Genomic DNA, 19,559 nt, shown 5'->3' on the forward strand with positions numbered 1-19,559 from the left:
ATAACAATGGGGGTGATATCAGCAAAGAAGGAACTTGGGGGCTTGAGGAGGGGAAGGGCACTTGACATTTCTTGGGATGGACCGCAAAGGATGGGTAGAACTGGGGGATATGTGGTTGTAGAGAGACTGGTGCCAAGGAGACTGGGGGGATCTGACTGACCGATAAAGAGAGGAAGGAGGAGGAATGAGCCTAGGTTGGTAGGGGAAGGCTGTACTTCGGACGTGAAGTGTACTTGGCTTATTTCTGGCGTCTGCATGAATGAGCGTGAGCATGAATGAGCTGCGCCCTGCACGGCAGCTTCACCTCCTGTGACAGGCTGACTTGCATTGCTTGGGTTCAGTAGTTTGTCTCTGAAGACCCACCAGGATGTCCTACACCTCTCCCTCCACCCATGTCACCTCTCACATAGACCTCATCCTTCCTCCTGCAATGTGTCAACTTTGCTGCCGGGAGAATTTATTTTTCTATGGAAGTCAAGTCCCTTCCTTTCCCAGAGGTCCCCAAGGACTTGCCTTTCTATGTGATGATGATACTAAGTGGCTTCCTGATTCTTGATGAAATTCTCAGTGTTGAAAGAGGCATTTTATGTTGGACTAAATCTTAAAGCACAATTCCCTTCACTGTTCTAGAGTATTGTGAATAGTCAGATCAATCTTGAGAAAGAACAACAAAGCTGGAGGTATCATGCTCCCTGATTTCAAACTACATCACAAAGCTACAGGAATCCCAACCGTATGGTGCTGGCGTAAAAAGAGACACATAGATCAATGGAACAGAATAGAGAGCCCAGAAATAAACCCACGTTTATATGGTCAATTTTTGACAAGCCAATAATATACAATGGGGAAGGGATAGTCTGTTCAATAAATGGTACTGGGAAAACGTAACAGCCATATGCAAAAGAATGAAACTGGGCCATTATCTTAGACCACACAGAAAAATCAATTCAAAATGGATGAAATACTTGAACATATATAATATCTGAAACAATAAATGCCTAGAAGACAACACAGGGACTAAGCTCCTTGACATCTGTCTTGGCTATGAATTTTCAGGTATGACACCAAAAGCAAATGCAACAAAAATAAATCGTTGAGACTACCATCAAACTAAAAAGCTTCTGCACAGCAAAGGAGACTACCAACAAAATAAAAAGGCAATTTACCAAAAGGGAGAAAATACTTGCAAATCATATTAGGTAAGGGGGTTAATATCCAAAATATATAAAGAACTCATACAACCCAATAGCAAAACAAAACAAAAAATCTGACTTAAAAGTTGGCAGAAGATCTGAATAGACATCTTTTCAAAGAAGACTTAAAGATGGCGAACAGGTACATGCAAAAATGCTCGACACCACTAGTCATCAGGACAACGCAAATCAGTAACACCATGAGGTATCCACTTACCTCTGTTACAATAGTCAGTGTCAAAAAGATATGAAATGACAAGTATGGCTAAGATGTGGAGAAAAGGGAACCCTCAGGCACTGTTGGTGGGAATGTCTATGGGCACAACACTGTGGAGGGTCCTCAGATTTAAAATGGAACTACCATATGTTCTAGCAATTTACTCCCGGACATTTATCCAAAGGGAAGGAAAACACTAACTTGAGAAGATATATGCATTCCTAGGTTCATGGCACCACAGTTTACAACAGCCAAGACCCAGAAACCACCTAAGTGTCCACTGGTGGATGAATGGCCAGAAAAATGTGGAAAAGGTATACAAAGGAGCACTATTCAGCCATCAGAAGGAAGGAAATCTTGCTATTTCTGACAACATGGATGGACCTTGAGGTCATTATGCTAAGTAAAATAAGAGAGATGAAGAAAAACACAGATACTATATGGTATCACTTATACATAGAAGCAAAACCCAAAATGAAAAACCAAATATAAAAAGATACAAAGAACAGATTGGTGCTAGAGGCAGGGTGGCGGCAGGGGGGAGGTGAAATGCATGAAGAGGGTCAAAAGTACAAACTTCCACTTATAAAATAAGTAAGTCATGGGGGTATAATGTATAGTACAGTGACCGTCGTTAACGCTGCGCTGCAATGTAAATTTGAAAGTTGCTAAGAGAATGAATAGGTCTCAAAAGAAGATCTTGTTCCAAGAAAAAATTCTGTAATTATGTCTGGTGATTCATGTTAATTTGACTGACTTTAGTGACCATTTTGCAATGATCACTTCAATTTGACACAAGTATCGAATCATTATTTTTTTATGAAAAGTGTGAGGCATGGGTACCTTCCATGGGCCGAGTCAGCAGCTGAAGGTCATGCACAGGCTCGCGGCACCCAGACCCGCCTCCCCTCCAGAAGCTGCCTACTCAAGGAGGGGTGAGCCCAGGCATCCACTGGCCCTATCACCCAGCAGTTCCTCTCCTTGCCTGGCCAGCCTCTACCGTCGGATCCTACGCTATCCAACTCCCCGACATGCTCCCCTAAAATGTATTATGCCCCCAAAGACCTTCATATCCTTTCAAGATATTATTCCTTCTTTTAAAATCTCCATATACCCCCCAAGGCCATATTTCATGTTTTCAAACATAGATCACTGGTAATGACGCTTCTTCAGTACTTTTTAATCAATAAATTTTAAAGCATGAATGAAAATATGCATAATCCAGTTTTAAAAGTATAATTAAAAGATATACCAATATCAAAATTGCTCTCTACGATAAAACTCTTTTAAAGCTCTTCACTTTAATAGCAATTTATTAAAATTCCGTTACTCCCGAAAACAAGATTCTAATGTATTATTCTACATGATGTAATGGTAAAACGAAATAGTGCTCACAGTACTAATTTTTACTAACTTGGAACGAATGTTTTTGGAAGGAATTTGTAGGAGGGAAATGCTCAAATACATATATGTTTTTCATTTGTTTAAGAAATTAAGATAGAAAAAATAGAACAGTTTTTATTTGGAAGATTTTATGCTCTCATAAAGTGTATTAGTCTTTAGTGGTAGGGTCACAAGCTAAATCATAACTGATGTGCATTATTAATAAAGCAGCAGAAGCTTGCAGGAGATTTTTTTCTTAACTATTTGTTAAAGGAGCCTAATTTTGCCATAAACCTCCTAAACGGAAAGACAAGCAGAGAACAGTGGTGGGAAAGTAATGCGTGGTCAAGCTGACAAAGCAAAGGAAGGAAACTGAATACCATACCTGCTTATTATTGTCAGTGGTACAACACAGTTTCTTGAGGGAGACAAAATGCCTAATTTTCCTAATAACATAAATGATCAGTTATTAGTGATTCAGATAGGAGATGATTCAACAAATCAGCAAATGAAAACATCAACAGAGTTTCTTAAAAGCAAAACCCCAGGGTCCGTTCTAGGGCAGATTTAAATTTTGAACAAAACATAAGTCTATGGAAAACCCATTCTTCCTACAGAGCCCACACATGCCTTCGGAAACTGGGCTTCCCTATTAGTCACAGTTGGCTCAGAAGCACTTTCCTAATGGGTATTTCATCTTGCTAAAGACTCCAGAAGCTTGTCTCCTAGGTATCTTCCGTGATAGGATAAAAGCCTACTCCAGACAAAATTGGTTTTAATTCCACTGACACTAATAATTTTACAGCTGATATAAAAAGCAAAAGACTCATTTGGACAATGACCAAATTACATGGCCGCTGTTTTTACGTTAATATTCCATATTCTTTCACAGTGTGGTCATCACAATGAGGGCATTTTTCAGGCAGAGAAAACTCGTCTTAATTCAAGGTTATGGATAGAATGCCAAAACAGCCTACAGTCTTGCTCATGACCACAAGGGAGACCAGAAAGAGACTACAGCTGCCTCAGCCTGGCACAAAAGTCAGTTCAAGGTAGATTTTTCTACTGACAGTGGAACCAGTAATTCCAGAAGGTTATGTGAGACTTTATAGGAATAGGAAAGAGTCTCCTCTCTGTCTCTCTCCCTTTGATTCAACTTTCTCTAGAAGAACCTGAAGAGAGCACAGAAAATACCAGTTATTCTATAATGAGCTTCACTGAACCAGAAGAGGTGAAATTTACATACATTTAATAAGAATTTCCTCTGACCGCACACTGCTTACAAGTGGAGGAAAAAAATAACACTACATCTAGACAAAAGAGCTTCTCTCTTACCTGTAAAGTCAGAAAGATCAGAAAAATTCATTCTGACAGAAATGACCAAACAATAGTGTCTCCTCTGCCTTGGTTACCTAAGAATGCTGGTCACACACACGGAGTCCATCTTAGCTCAAGTGTTCTGAGAAGATGGTCTAAGGATGGTGATAATACCAACGTGACAGCCATCATGGCCTCTGCTGGTGGAAAGGGCCATGCCAAGGGGACCCAGGAGGACTCGCTCGGCGCTCATAACCCTTGTCAGGCCTGCCAGGGCCCCAACACCCAGAGGGAAGCTAAATGGCAGGAAACACAGATAGTGGTCTCTGAACCGAGGGGTAACAATTTCAAAATTTACCCAACAAGTAAAATTGGAGAGGAAAGGACTTCCAAGCACTTTGCTCACTATACAGAATGTTTTGATTTCTAACCACCCGACAATTTGGAAGGAACTCAGGTAGTGCTAAGAGTCACAGGCAGGACCTTCCACTCCCGGTTACTAGGCAGACAACTCATACCTCTTCTTTCAAAACATCAGAGGACAACAGGTGTCCCTCGTAAACTGCGCTATGAAGCTACTGTTGACCTTCTAGCCAGTTTATAAAGGCTCCTCAGTGATACACTCTTTGAGGATCCTGTTTGGCTTTGTAAACCCTCTCACAAAGTTTTAATTGGGAGAAGGAAGAGAAATTACGTATTTACCTTCTTGAATAGTCTTCTCTGATAATCTGAGATTAAATGAAATCAGATCACCTCAGCTTCTGGTCAAACACATCTTTCTCCACATAAACATGACCTCCAGGGCTCTCTCTGCCTTGTGCAACAAGCCCAAAGCCAGCCCAGAAAGAAGCACTACAGAGCCTCTGCCTCAAGGAGAGAAGGCTGACTCTCAGGGGCAGAGCCGAGGCCAGCGAGCCCTGTTGTTTTGTCGTTGCTATGACAGGGGAAGTCTAAACACAGCTCCTTTAGAGGGTAGTGGGGATGGTGGAACCACAGATGAGCAGGTGAAGGTGGGCAGCTGGGGAGATGCCTTATAAAGCCCATCGGCAGGAGAGATGGGGAGAGAAAGCCACGTCTGAGGGCTGTTGCCAGCCACATGGAATTGTCCATAGTATATCCTATGCACAGCCCCAACCTACCATGTTTGGGGGTCTAACGCTTACAGTTGCATTTCAATACGTAAACCCAATGCGTACATGAGCCCTTCAACTAAAAGAGATCAATAAGTTCGCTCTCACCCTCCTTGGCCAATCACTGGAGTGATCTTCACGTGCTGTTGGATGCTGTCCCCGGATTTCCGTCTTGCATAGTAAACCCCCTGCCACTCCTACACAGACAAAGAGAGCTTTTAAAATCCTTCCTTCGAAGCTTATGGCTACTTCTACAGAGGGTCTCGTCAAGTTAAGCAATACCATTCCACTAAACACTCCATCATTATACCCACTGTAATGCTTACTACCTAAGACTCATGGTCACCATGTACGAAAACCCCAAAGACCAACGTGTCCACCTCCAGGCTGGCCTTCCAGGGTCCAAGGACAGTTGAAGAGTGGGCTGAGTTGCCACTCTCAGACCTCTGGGTGTAGCAGCCCCAGGTCAAGGGATTCTTACAGGGTCTTCCTTAAAATATTCACAGCAACCTCTGAGATTGGTATTATCAACCTGACTTTAGAGATAGGTAAGCCGAGGCTCAGAGGGTGTGACTAATTTGCCCATGTTAGGAAGTAGAGAACGCGCTTGTAAATTCTCTTGTCTCTTAATGCTCCTCGAAACCTGTCCTTTTCCTACTCTCCTAGGGGGCATCCTACCCAAGACTTCTCTGCCAGTAGTCAGGCTCACTGCCCCTATGGTTAAAAAAAAATCAATGTCGTCATATAAACCCAAACTTTTTTTTTTTCCTAAAAAGTAGTCCCTCGTTAAACGAATACAGTGCTTATCTAACTACTTACATCAGAGGAAGCAGGATGAGAGAAATCGTATGAGAAAGCGTTCTGAATTCTTAAAAGACAATGCCCAGGAAGCTCCGGTGGCAGGAGACACACTCCTCCTCTGGAGGAGGGAGCTTGAGGAAAGGTGCCTATGGCCCTCACAGCCCTGGACACACTGACACGACAGCTGTCTGCAGGAGCCCGGCTCAGAGATAGGAATGATCCTACAGCAATGACGGGTTGGCTATCTTCACCCCAAGGATAAACTCGCCTGATGCAAACTCATCAGATTCTACGGCACTGTTAAGGACAACATTTGTTTGGGATCCAAAATTAATCCAACAATTGACTCATTTTGCAGACATAAGAGATCTTTCACTGAATTATCATCTTAGGAGAAGAGCTAATCTTAATGACATGACACGACATAGAGCTCATTGGAAAAAAAAAAAAGCATCGGGGAGGAGTTTGCAGATCTCTTTCACTGACCTTGCCTTTCTTGATGCACGTGTTGATGGTATCGAGAAGGTCGGCCCGGTTTTTATCACTTTTGGGCAGCTCGGCGAGCTCCTTCCCCAGCAGCTCGCCTTTGTGGTAGCCCATCATTCTTTCAAAAGCTGGGTTGACGTACTGTGAACAGGAGGTGGTTAGAGGTGGGTGCGGGTACACTGCGTGCCCCCAGGAGCACTCGCCGGCACACAGAGGAACACACTGGACAATCAAATAGGAAGTTCCGGGATAAGCACTCTCTGAGGTACGTGTCAACTGGCCCTCCCCTTGCCACTATGGAGCCCAGAGCGGCTGCCTCACTCCTGAGCGGCAATGTTCTCACTGAGCACGCCGGCATCTTGGTTCCCTCTGGGACACTGGAAGACATCCCTTAGCAGACAAGAGCCAGAAGCCCTCATTGAGGACAGCCCCCTCTCGGGGGCCTTACTCGTCTTCAACTGCCCATGAAATAAAAAACTCAAAAAAAAAAAACCAAAACAAAAAGGAGCTGGAATAAAAATTAATTAGTTCAACAGGTGGTGGGTTTATGTTAGCCACCTCTGTGCAAGGCCGAGATTTGATCTCCTGTGCCTCCTTTCTGATTGCCACTATCTACTAACCGACGCTACAGCTTGGGGCCACCTCCCAGCTCATGTGAATAATACATGTAATTAAGTAGTTTGGGCAGAGAGCAGCCCTTTCAGTGCTGGGCACAGATGGGCATGAGAAGAGGCGCCCTTAGCACATTTTGGGGCCAGCCAACTAACAGGTTTCTTTCCACAGTTCTTCCCGGGGGCCCTGGAATTCAGAGCTACTTCCTTGCCTGACTCCCAGCTCCCATCTCCAGCCTCCCATTTCTACTGAAAGAATAATTCCTGGATGAGAAGCTGAATGAGGGGAACGAGACAAAGAACATGGGGAAAATGGGACCATATGGCTTCTAAGTCATGGATTTCTGTGGGCAACAAGCACATCCATCTGCTGGTTCAGACACATTCTTGCAAACCGTTCTCAGTCACTCCTGCGCTCCACTATAAGGACCACAGTAAGGACCCGGGTGATGTGGGGTCTCTTGGAGAGCTAGTCCCTTGAGAACAAAGCTTCTACTGACACCATGAAATCCAGAATCTGGAGGGGTTTGAGGGTGCTCTGGAGCCTTAGCAGGTGGCCTTGTAGGAGTGACAGAAGAGGAGGCGTGGTGACATTGTCTTCACTGACTTCCCATCACCTACCTGTGGTGGGCACCACCTTTCTGGGGCTGGGCCACATGGCCTCTCCCCTCCGGGCCTCAGCCCACATGCTCTCTCTACTTACAATACCCTTGCCCATCTCCATGCCCTGCCAAGTCTGTTCTGTCCCTCCCCTCCTCCAGCAAACCATCCTTGACCCACCGCCTAGTCCTAGCTGGTACCACTCCCACAGGCTCCCAGTCTCTCCTTTGTAGGCTGCCAGTGACCTCTCATGCTCAGTCCCAATTTTTGTTTATTATCTCTCTCCCCGATTAGACACAAAATTCTTCAAGGGCAAGGCTACTTTGGATTTATCCCTGGAGACTCGGGACTGTTTAGTAAATACGTGACGTAAGTATCATTTTCCTCGTTGGCTAAATTCTCATGCATTTTTCTGTGTGTTTATTCTGTCTACCTTCACTCTTAAGTTGAAAATATGGGTAGAAGTCATGACCTTTTGCTCGTGCTAGGGTTACTGTAACCTTGGAACGCAGCCAGTACTCTAGGACGTGGACTCTGGAGCCAACAGGCTCAAGTTCAAATCCCAGCTCTGCCATTTACTAGCTCTATGACTGTGGGCAAGTTACTTGTATTCTCCGGCTCTCAGTTTCCTCCTCCGTAAAATGGCTGCAACAGTAGTGCCTGGTTCATAAAATGGTTTTAAGAACTAAATAAGAATGCCTAAAGTGCTGAATACTGTGCCTGGCACACAGCAAGCTTTGTGTAAATGTCATGAATAGTTGAGATGAAGGGATGAGTAGGTAAATATTGTTCCTGAAGGTACTACCCCCTAGTCTCTGAAACATAGTCACACGGAGGTACACACTCTTTGGCAGCCATGCCTCAAGAAGGGCCCCAGTATGAAGCAAGAACGTATGTGAGATATCCTGGCCATGAGGACTCCTCTTGAAATCTGTAACACAGATGTCATTTTACTTCCCCCTTAAACGTAACATCCTCTATTCAACTTCTTTCTCCTTGCTTTTGAGTTTTATATTCATCACCAGCAGATTTTAAAGGGGTAGTCCCTTCCTTCCTGTTCATGGTAAAGTGGGGGGAGGGGATGATGGCACCACAGCACAACAGCATCCCCTGGCCCCACCTAGAGATCAAGGGTTCAGAACCACTTAGAACGCTCACTATAGAAGAACGGACTCTGTTCCCTGTTCCCTCTGTTCTCTGTTCCCTGTTCAATGGACTCTGTTCCCTGTTCAGACTACCAACAGGGAAGGCAGGGAAAGCAGGGAGCCCCTTCTGCTTGTTACAGAGATCACTATCAGAGGGGGGGTACAAAGCAAACATGTTCCATGACTGGAATTGAGCGTTCCCGTCTGGATGTAAGTGAGAGGAATGGGAGATGTGTACTTGGTCAGTAGCAAACATGTCTGGTTTCCTCTGTGGTGCAGGGTGCAGACCTGTGTGTGTGCAGGCAGGCAGTGACAGGTAGCCAACACGAGGAAGCTTCCAGACTCACTGCACCAAATAGCCAGAAAACTTCTATAGACAGAGTCAGGCCAGGAGCCAAGAAGGAAGACTTTACAGTCAGAAAGACATGGCTACATATTTTGGTTCCAATATTTACTACTGGGCTTTCCTTGAGTAAATTCCTTGACCTTGCTGGCCTCAGTTTTCCCATCTGTATTATGGAGCACTCTTTCACAGAGTCAGTGAAGGGAGAGGAGGTAATGGTATGGACCTGTTTATGAGGGGGCCTAGGCAGGATAGCCTGCTGATGGTTGGGCCTGAGAGCAGGGTTTGTCTGTGTGCGGTAGGGGCTCTGTCGTGGGGCACCGTGTCTGGTTTCTACTGATGAACCCAAGTGTACCAAGTGTAAACTCAGTGCCATTGTGCGAGCCAACTGCAGGCAGGCTGGTACTACCGATGGTCAAGTCTACATTTCAGAATACTGTTGAAGTGTAAAGGTCTTACCTCCCAACAAATAGAACAAGAGGACTTTACTTCATAAAAGGTTTGTGTACTATACACATTTCCTTCAGAAGGTAACTTGACCATACAAGATAGCTCTATAATTATGAAACCAACTGTAGGCAAATAAATGAGGACTGTTGAAATATTTCATCCCCACAGGCATTCATCATTTACTCTGTAATTCTGACTTACTTCTGTGTCATGTAAATGCTGTCTTTACAAATGGTCAAAGAATTTCACCTATCTTGGTCAAAGAAATCACAGGTTCTAATCTAACTCGTTGTTTATTCTTGTTGGAGATCTAGTTCTTAAACTAAGTCCATCAGTTTTCTTCACATACTTTGATGTTCTTTTCTCCAAAGATAATATATAAAAATGTAAGACTTATGGCAAGGTTCCTGGAGAAAGGATGGCTCAAACTTGAAAGGTTCTGTTTTCACATCTCCAGGTAAAAAGTGTCTCCGTACCTGAATCACATGGTCATCACTTGTAATTTCTATGGCTTCATGACAGTGGTCTAAGGCTGTAAACACTGAATTACAGGCCCTGAAATTGCAGAAGACTGACGTTAGTGCAGCCATAAAACCATTTGCATTTATGTGTTAATTTATCAAAGTAAACAGTTGCCCGCAATTCATTAAAACCATGCCCTTTTGGAAGGAAGTAAACGCCCTAGCCTTTCAAACTCAACTAGTTAATTTGAATAAACAACAGCATCCATTTCTGTGACTAGGACACGAAGGACTGTAATCCAGCCAACTCTTCATGGATCATGGAATGAACTACCTATGTGCCAAATGAAACCTTAACACTGACATGAGAGAACTCAGCTGCAGGAGACCCTCTTCTAGGTCTCCTGAGTCTATGTCAGCGCTCTTCTGTGTCATTGCTAGTGTGGCCAGGGAGAAGTCAAGACCCCAGCAATGAGGAGAACTCAATTAAGCCCAAACTGAATCTCAGGTATTCTGTCTGCAACAGACACAGAGACATTTTTTTCCTCCTTTCTTACTTTCATCGTCTCTGATAAACAAGCCTTTATATGGTACTTTGCCTTCAGCCACAGCCCCTGGCATGATAGAAGGCAGATCTGGCAGAATTCCCCTGGCCTGGTTACTCTACTCGTACAGCCTTCCAGGTAAGGCATTTGCCTGAGTGACCTTTCTTGTCCAAGGAGAATATTCGAAATCATTTCAACTTCTCAGTTTCTTGGTTAGAATTTTAAGTACCTTCTAACCTAGTGCAACTCCAAATACAGCAAGTTATTTACTACCTAACACAGAAAGTATGTAGCTAGTTACTAGAGCTTTGTTATTTGTACTGGCTATTTAAAGAATCCCAGTGAGGGCTTTCTTACTCATTAAAAAAAAAAAAAAAAAAAAAAAAAGGCAGGTTTACTTCATTGATTTTGCTCCTTTTAAAACAGACTCTTAAGAGGTTATTAATTTTTTCCACTCATAGAGGCAGCTACCTTCGCCATCGTTTTAAACTACTGACAAGGGGGGCACCTGGGTGGCTCAGTGGGTTAAAGCCTCTGCCTTCGGCTCAGGTCATGATCCCAGGGTCCTGTGATTGAGCCCCGCATCGGGCTCTCTGCTCAGCAGGGAGCCTGCTTCCTCCTCTCTCTCTGCCTGCCTCTCTGCCTACTTGTGATCTCTGTCTGTCAAATAAATAAATAAAATCTTTAAAAAAAAAAAATAAACTACTGACAAGGGACAGGGCAGAAAAAACGGAGTCAAGTCTGATTCTGTATTTTGCCAGTTATGGGACTTTTGTATCCTTGCTGGCCCCCAGCTTAGCTTCCTCATCTATAAAATGAGAATAACACCCACTTTATAGGTTGCAGTAAAAAATCAAAACAGTTTATGTGAGGCATTTCTCAAAGTGCTTTGAATAATACAAGAATTAAGCATGGGGCACCTGGGTGGCTCAGATGGTAAAGCGTCTTTGGCTCATGTTGTGGTCTCCAGGTCCTGGGATCGAGCCCCACATCAGGCTCCCCACTCAGGGGGGAGTCTGCTTCTCCCTCTCACTCTGCCTCTCCCCATTCCTCTCTCAAATTAATAAATAAAATCTTAAAGAAAAAAGAATTCAGCATATAACCCTTAGTATTATTTATAAGCTCCCAGGACAGTATTTCCTTACTCTCTAACCCTTTCAAAGGTTAGTGCTGAGAAGGAAAATGAATCATAACCTATCTTTTCTCATGAGTATCCCTGAAATATCTAACCGAAAACCATATTCAATATTAGCAAGGTAATCTGGATGGTGAGTAAAAGATCTTATTCCATTGAAGAGTACGGTTCCCATAGCTGCAGAGATGAAGGGACCGGTGTGGGCAGCTAAGTAAGTAATCACAATGGGGTAAGCAGAGGAGAAGATAAGCCCAACTCCTCAGACATTCTTGACGGATGCAGTATGTTTCCTTATTTCAATGGCGCCAGTCTAATTTGGACCGTGGACTCTCTTAATGCCCTTGCTGCATTTGTAAATGAGATCATTTAACAGAGGGAAAAAAAGAATAAAAGAAGATTTTCAAACTATTACCAAATCCTGACTACACTGCCTTTCACAAAGAGGCAAACAAGAGCTCGTCTCGTCAGTAGTATTTTCCAGGCATGTGGGTCCAGAACCCAGCCCGGCAGCACAAGAAAGGGTATCCCATCCTCCAGGAGTCCCGTGTGGAAGAGCACACCGTGTGTGGACTAACCCTTCCATTTGAGAGCTGGATAATTGAGCTGTAACTTACTTTATCAAGTGACAAATTCCTCTCCTGCCCATTTTCTGAAAGTGCCTGTCCGCCTCACCTAAAGCTTTAAACGGGTACCTCAGCCTGTTGCTGTTTTGGTCAATTCGACAGCTGCTCGTATGGAAGACCTCGGCTCCCACTGCCGAAATCCATCTATGAAATATTCATTGTGTGATGATCCACAAAGCATAAAATGCTGGTGTAACACCCAGTGGAACAAGGCAAATTCGTACCAACGGTGGAGGGAGAACGTGTGGAGCCAGTAGGCTGTTTTCTCCCAGTGGCAGGCTGGATGGCACTGTTCAGACCCAGGCTTTAAAACCAATTTGGTTGATGGTTCTATTTAAATAAACCTGCAGCAAAGTGAGGTAATCAATTTAAATCATATTCCTAGAGTTTGGGAATTTAATTGCTTTATTAATTATTGATAGTCTTCATGCAGAACAGCCTTAGCGGTATTCATTTTCTATTCTCAGGAACCATGTAACTGTGCCTCAGATTGAGTTTTCTACCTTTCAGGTTAAGAAGTTGGAAAACTGGAAACAGCTCAAAGGGAGGGTAAACTCGACCTGGAAACCCACGGAGGGCAGGCCATGGAACCAGGACGCCTCACCTTCGTAAAGGCCCCTGAAGGTCCTTCTGCACACAGCAAGTATCACAGGGGCCCTGGTGTGACGTCTACAAAGAACATCATGGTATGATGGGGTGCAGGGGTTCTCAGACTGAATAGCAGGGTGTCTGGACCACCCCCCATCCTCCCAACACTGCCACTGACATGCTGGGTAGCAGTGATCATGTCCAGAGTCTCCCTAGCTCTCAGTGTTTTCCTCTGTCCACTGCGGCTGGGATGGTCGGGTTGTGTTATCTCCTGTACTGTCCCCACATCCCCTTGCCAAGGATACTCTAGCATCTACTCAACACACATGTATACCAGCCAAGGCTGCCTGCAACAAGGTAGGCCTGCGCCGGTGCTGGCTTCAGGGAAACCTAAACCTGAACCGCAATCCACAGGCCAGCAGGGTCCAGGAGGGGTAGGAAGAGGGAAGCAGCAATGGCCAGGGGCTCACAGACTTGTTCCTTGTCAGCACCAACCCTGGGCAGCGAAGCCACAGGGACCAGTGACTCGAAGGCTTCACAGCTGGACTCTATTCCTGGAGCACAGGGCCGGTCACCAGGGTCTATGCCAGGATACAGCCCTCTAGAAACTTCTATGGATACTGAGAAGCGTAGCATTCCGTGGAATACAAAGTTCTGTCCCTCAGAGACTCAGGTTCTTGCTGAAATGGAGGACTGCTACGGTCTTAAGATCGGGAGTAAACTAAACCTGACAATTCGAGTCCAAGTCCTGGCTAACAGATATCAGACCAATAACATATAATAGCTTGTACCGTGTTAGTATCAACCGATCAGTTTAAATTCCTGCTAAGGAGCTAAATCTTATCTGCATTTTGGATAACAGTTCTTTTCATCATAAAGACATAGAAACATTGGTAGAAGTAAGTGGTCATCATTTACCCCGTCTTTCCCCAGTCCCCATGACTTGTCCTGCTTAATGCAGTAATTCATCAAGCATGCAGACATAGGATTTATTTCTTCTCTTCAGAAGTTATTCTTTATCACGGAATTTCAAAATTAAGTATCTGTTTGATCACATGATCCTTCTTTTGTCTTGGTGAAATTTCATTACCACAAACCAAGACCCGGACAAAAGTTTCTACCTTCAACATTTGACATCTTCCGTGCAGTACAGCCTGTCCTTGCAGAATGCTAGTAATGTCACGTATTTAGCTGCAGCTGGGGGAGGAACTGCAAAGAAAACTATTATATAATTAGACTATAATTATTCTGGCATTGTGTAATAAAAAGCCTCATTTTCCCCAATGGCAGCAAGTGACAGAGCGGCTTCCCTGACTCTGAGAGGCAGGTGGGTTCTTTCGAGGTCCTCAAAGGAGCTGGGGAGGTCAAAGAATGGGTCATCACACCCCGACTGCGGGGCCCAGATATAGGGTATGCAGGAAAAGTCAAACGGGCACACATACCTTCTGCAAAAGAGGGAAGGAAGTTAGAGATGCTTGAGGCAGAACCATGCGAAGCATAAGGGAAGAAACTGACCACTTGGTCCTTCTCTGGCCTTCTGTGAAGGATTCTGGCTTTCCTTTGCCCACCACAGGGGCTGCTGTCATGCTGGTGGCTCGTGACTGGGGAGAGAGGCCCTTGACCAGCCAAACTTAAGCTGCTGTGGAAAGGGATCCGCACATGGGGCAAACCCAGCCTCCTGGCACCACGGCCTGCTGGGGTCAAGTCCACTAACCAACTTCACATTGATTTCTATTACTAACCTGAACCTTTTCATTACGACCCCCACAATGGGGCCAACCCCTCCAGCCAGCTCCAATCAGGGAGGCCTGAGAAGTTACAGAATCTACTTAGCGCTATGTACTTAGGACCTGGCCAAGTTCTGAATCTAAGGAGACCTTCCAAAGCGTTCAGTGCCCTGGCTCGAAGCAAATCTCATGAGCACAGTGACGTGAAGCCCTTTCTTTTAACCCTTGTGCTGGCTGAAAATGTTTGTTTCAAATTACCAGACTCTGCCTTTGCCCTGCTGTGAACAAGGCACCTTTGAACTTCCTACTGAAGCCATCACATGGAATGTTGCTGAAGAGAACTCAAAACGCAGTTATTTAAAATCCAATGAGGGAATTAACTACCGGAGCGGTATGGGGACTGCTGTTCATTTCTGTTGTAGATATACGTGGCTGAAGAATTAAAACAAAATGAAACCCCTCTTATTCTAATTCTATTTTGAAAACCTCTAAAAGCAGTCTTTCTATCCTCAGTGAAAAATAGTAGAAACCCCAAGGAATAAAAACAATGTACAATAAGCATTAGAAATTGCTTAAAGAAAAGGCAATGAGTTTTCTCAATTTTATGAAGCCCCCTGAAGCTGAGAACAAGGATACAAAGAAACCAAGGGCTTTAAGCTTAACTTTTATATTTAAAAATCCTTAGCAATATTCCTCACTATAGATGGTTAAAATACCCAAATTTCTACTAGTTTGATTTTTTAAAAAAATACTTTCCCACCTAAGAAAGTGATTGTTTATCTCCATACTGGTGTTTTTTTTTGTTTTTTTTTTTTAAGATTTTATTTGAGAGAGTGAGAAAGAGCACGAGCAAGGGAGGTGGGGGCAGATGGCAAAAGAGAAGCAGACTCCCCGCCAAGCAGGTAGCCCAAGGCAGGGCTTGATCCCAGGACCCTGAGATCATGACCTGAGCAGAAGGCAGACGCTTAACTAACTGCCTGAGACACCCAGGCACCCCTCCCAACACTATTTCTTCAAGTTCTCTGTCCATCAAGAAATTACTTCTCTAATCAGGGTAAAACCACAAAAAAACTGCCTTTGTGGGTTTCTGTCAATCCACTTTACTTCCAAGGATGTCAGAAAGAAATTAAGTTTATAAATGGTTTTGTCCTCTTTGCAAATTAAGTAATCAAGGGAAGTCTCATCATTACACTGAGGTGTAATCTTATTTTTCACTGAGCCTGAAACTATCATGACCTCTGGGTTGGCCAGAGGGATAAGCCATGCTGAGGACTTTCTGGCATCCACCAGCCTGGAGGGGCTATAGGACTGCAGAGCCCCTCGCTGACATCTTCCCCCACCCCGGGATATGGGTTGGCAAGAGCCTTCTCTCTGCCCTTCTCTCTACTCAAGGGGGGTAGGTTGAAGAGATCAGGGTCTGAGAATGTGGTAGAATGCGGAGCTTGTGCAAAACCAGCCATGAGCTGGGGCCCTCATATCCCAAGATGTCCCAGAAGCAGAATATCCTACCAGCAGCTAAACGTCTACATGAGCCCATCTCAGAGGTAAGCATCATGAAAAGCCTGTTTTTAAAGCACTATATGCCTGTAATGAGACTTAAGATTTCTTGAACATATTTCCTTGTATACTGAAGTCACAAACAGACCGAATGAAATGACCATCATGGTTACATAACAGTTATTATGGGTAGCCTAATAAATATACCCATTGGTTTGCCCCTATTCCTCACAACCCACACAGGCATTTATAAATGTTGAAGTAGTAAATACAAAGTAATCCTCAAAGGCTACTCTTAATCCCAATTTAAGTATATGAAAATTACATAGTACTTTTCCTCGAGTCTAATTTTAAAACTGTTGTAAATAGTGGAAAATATTGTCCAAACAAGAAATGCTTTCTCATTTATTTCATTTAAGCAAAGGGCTCCCCGTGTAGAATCTGCCATTTACCAGCTACCATCACCTATTTCACAGTTTCAAAATCCCTGGGATTTCGCCAGGAACCTGTGAACAGCAGCCTCGTGGCGAAAGCTTCCCTATACCACTGTTGCCCTCGTGTCCCTTCTTACTTTGTTACATACCGTAATTTGAACTGTGAGCGAACTTCCCCGTGTTCTATTTGAATCAGTTCATTATAGCAAGCAATTATGCTGTTATTCTCCATAAATCTCTGAAAAGAAAACAAAGATAACATGTAAGACATACAATTACTTCTGAAAGAGTCAGATGAGCTTAGTTTTCCCCACCCCAGGTAACTCTGTTACATAAGACAACTTGACAAGTTGAAATGAGTTGAGATAATTAAAAAAAAAAAAAAGAATAGTCAAACTGTTTGAAATGCTTGTTTAAATGTATGAGAAACAACAGACCAGATTATACTGTATGCAAAGGCGGGGAAAAACTTCATTACGAATACGCACAGGAAAATAAACACACAAGGGCACTGACTATCTCCCCGACCTTGTGAATTACTGGGACACCTGTGCTTCAGTTGTGCTAAGAGAAGTCTCCTGAAAGCATGTTCAGTGTGTGCCACAGTATGAAGGACCCTTTGCAAGGGAAGAGACCCTTCTTTGCGTACTTCCTCATCTTCTGACTGCCGAAAGCACCCTCCATCTCTGTCTCACACACACACTCTGCCATGCGTGGCTTCTCCCTTAGGGAACAAATACCTCTGGTCTCCCACTATTCCAGGGGGAAGTTGGTAAGGGGTATGCAAAGTGGGGAAGCCATGAACACAGAGAGAAGAGAAATATTTTCTCTTTTCATAGCAGAGCAAAGCTAAACACGGTTAAGGTTCAGGCTGAACTTCTGGATGGGTGAAGAGTATGTAAGAGCCTGCAGCCAAGCTTTGAGCATTGTTAGTGGATGCTTTTTAAGATACTAAAAAGGATCTGGGATAAAAATAAGTTTCAAAACGTTGCAATCAACACAGTTGGGCAGGTTTCTTTTTTTAAGACACCAACTTCAGTAGTTAACTTTTGTTGTCTATTTTTAATTATAGAAGTTAAACATGTTCATTTAAGATATATAAATGCAGGGGTGTCTAGGTGGCTCAGTCGGTTAAGTGTCTGCCCTTGGCTCACGTCAGGATCTCAAGGCCCTGGGATCAAACCCTGAGTCAGGCTCCCAGCTCAGTGGGGAGTCTGCTTTACCCTTGCCCCTGCCACACTCATTCTCGGTCTCAAATAAATAGGTGAGATCTTAAAAAAAAGAGAGAGAGATGTATCAATTCAGAAAAACCCAAAGAAAAAAGCCCCCAAGTCACCGACAGGGTCAAAAGCTAGAGCTATCATCACATTTGGTTTATTTTTCTTTTCTTAGGTTCCAAAACCTATATGTACATATATATGTAATACATTAATTATAGTAAGTAAAATCAGTACATAAAGTCTGTATATAAAATCATACTATAGTTTCACTTCCATTTTTAATTACTAACTTAGATTTTATTGAACTCCCCACAGAGTTTGGAGTTCAATAACACACTGTTCCATCTTAACTTTGTCATGATCAGAAGCTCTGGCAAGCTCATTAGTTATTTTGAGTCTGTTTCCTCCTCTGCAAAAATGGAAAAAATATTAAATCTCTCAAGTGTAGATGAGGATTAAGCAAATCCCCTCAAATGGAGCGTGACCAGCGATCCGTCTTAGTGCTCCACTCTCTCCTCCGGAGGAAGCCTCCCCAGGGAGAAGCTGTGTCCAACCTACGTAGCCTTGTTAGGCCTGGCCCACTGTTATCGCCTCGTAAGTACTCCATGAACACCTGGTGAGGAAGTGTCATGCCCATGGAAAAGGGGGCACACCGAGGTTCACAGTGATGCCACTGTGATCACCCTTTGCTAAGTAAGAAACTGGTTTGTGAAAGGCTCGCAGCGGACTGAGCCCCGTATGGTTGGCCGCTTACACACAGCTACTAAAGCTTCAAGGTGAGCTGCTGTGGAGTATCTGATGGCACAATTTGTTTCTGGATCGCCATTCAGGGACCCCCAGGCTGACACAGTGGCCAATCGGCTAACAACACAGAGCTTAGATTCAGCAGATGATTTAATACAATCAAAACAAACCAGAGATGAGAAACAACCTCAAAGAAGGCAAGAATAGCGGGCATATTTGGAAGGGTGCTTGGGGAGAAAGCTGCCAAAGACAAGATTTTACCCAAAAAAGGAGACTAGCCACTTGGAGAGCAGCTTTAGCGGATTCTGAGCCATAGTAACTCGGGAGGGAAAGGCCCAGCAGGTGCAGTGCGCTTCTTGCAGAAGAGCTCCAGCTCTCTGGGGGCACTCTGACCTAGCTGGCCACCGGCCTTGATCAGACCCAGTGCTAAAAATTACCGGGCAATCCCTGACAGGTACCATTTTTCACGCTCCCACAAAGGGTGTTGCCCAAGTGGCTGTCTGCAAAAAAGCAGCACCATATCCTGACAAAGGTAAATGAAACCCGCTAGAGCTGCCATTACAAGAGGTGACTGACAGGTTCCATAGAAATAAGAAGGAAACAGTGGGCTTTTCCTCCTCAATTTGTTTAGTGGCATTTGCACCCAAAGAGGACCAGGGGTCTCTCCTGGTAGTAAATGTGTCATCTCAGCCCTCCAGCCAGGACACAATTACCTACATCAGTCAGAGAGGTAGGATCAATGAACTAAAAGCCGAATTCCAGAAGGACAATTAACAGCACCCACATGCCTCCTTGTTGACAGAACCTAGAGGGTGTCAGGAGAATGAGGAAACCCCTGTACCCTCATACACCCAAGATTCTGCCTCACAGGTGAAGAACAATGATGGGATGGGGGTCAACATTTAACCA

At 44.2% G+C, this 19,559-nt stretch overlaps 1 protein-coding gene across 10 annotated transcripts in view; it reads right to left on the reverse strand.

Annotated features, from left to right (window-relative positions):
* Positions 1-19,559, reverse strand: part of PDE8B (phosphodiesterase 8B) — a gene marked incomplete at its 5' end in the record, with an annotated part of 264,283 nt that overhangs the window by 83,594 nt on the left and 161,130 nt on the right. For 4 of the 10 annotated variants that reach the window (XM_080803412.1, XM_080803416.1, XM_080803411.1 and 1 more), the window contains 5 exons: positions 3,179-3,239; positions 5,349-5,437; positions 6,528-6,668; positions 10,153-10,231; positions 16,836-16,924. In XM_080803412.1, coding sequence (XP_080659538.1) covers positions 3,179-3,239; positions 5,349-5,437; positions 6,528-6,668; positions 10,153-10,231; positions 16,836-16,924 — 459 coding nt within the window. The remainder of the gene's footprint in view (positions 1-3,178; positions 3,240-5,348; positions 5,438-6,527; positions 6,669-10,152; positions 10,232-16,835; positions 16,925-19,559) is intronic. The other 6 variants (XM_080803414.1, XM_080803413.1, XM_080803409.1 and 3 more) reach the window with 4 other exon arrangements.

Source organism: Martes martes (genome assembly GCF_963455335.1).
Source record: "Martes martes genome assembly, chromosome: 5".
Classification (NCBI taxonomy): Eukaryota; Metazoa; Chordata; class Mammalia; order Carnivora; family Mustelidae; genus Martes; species Martes martes.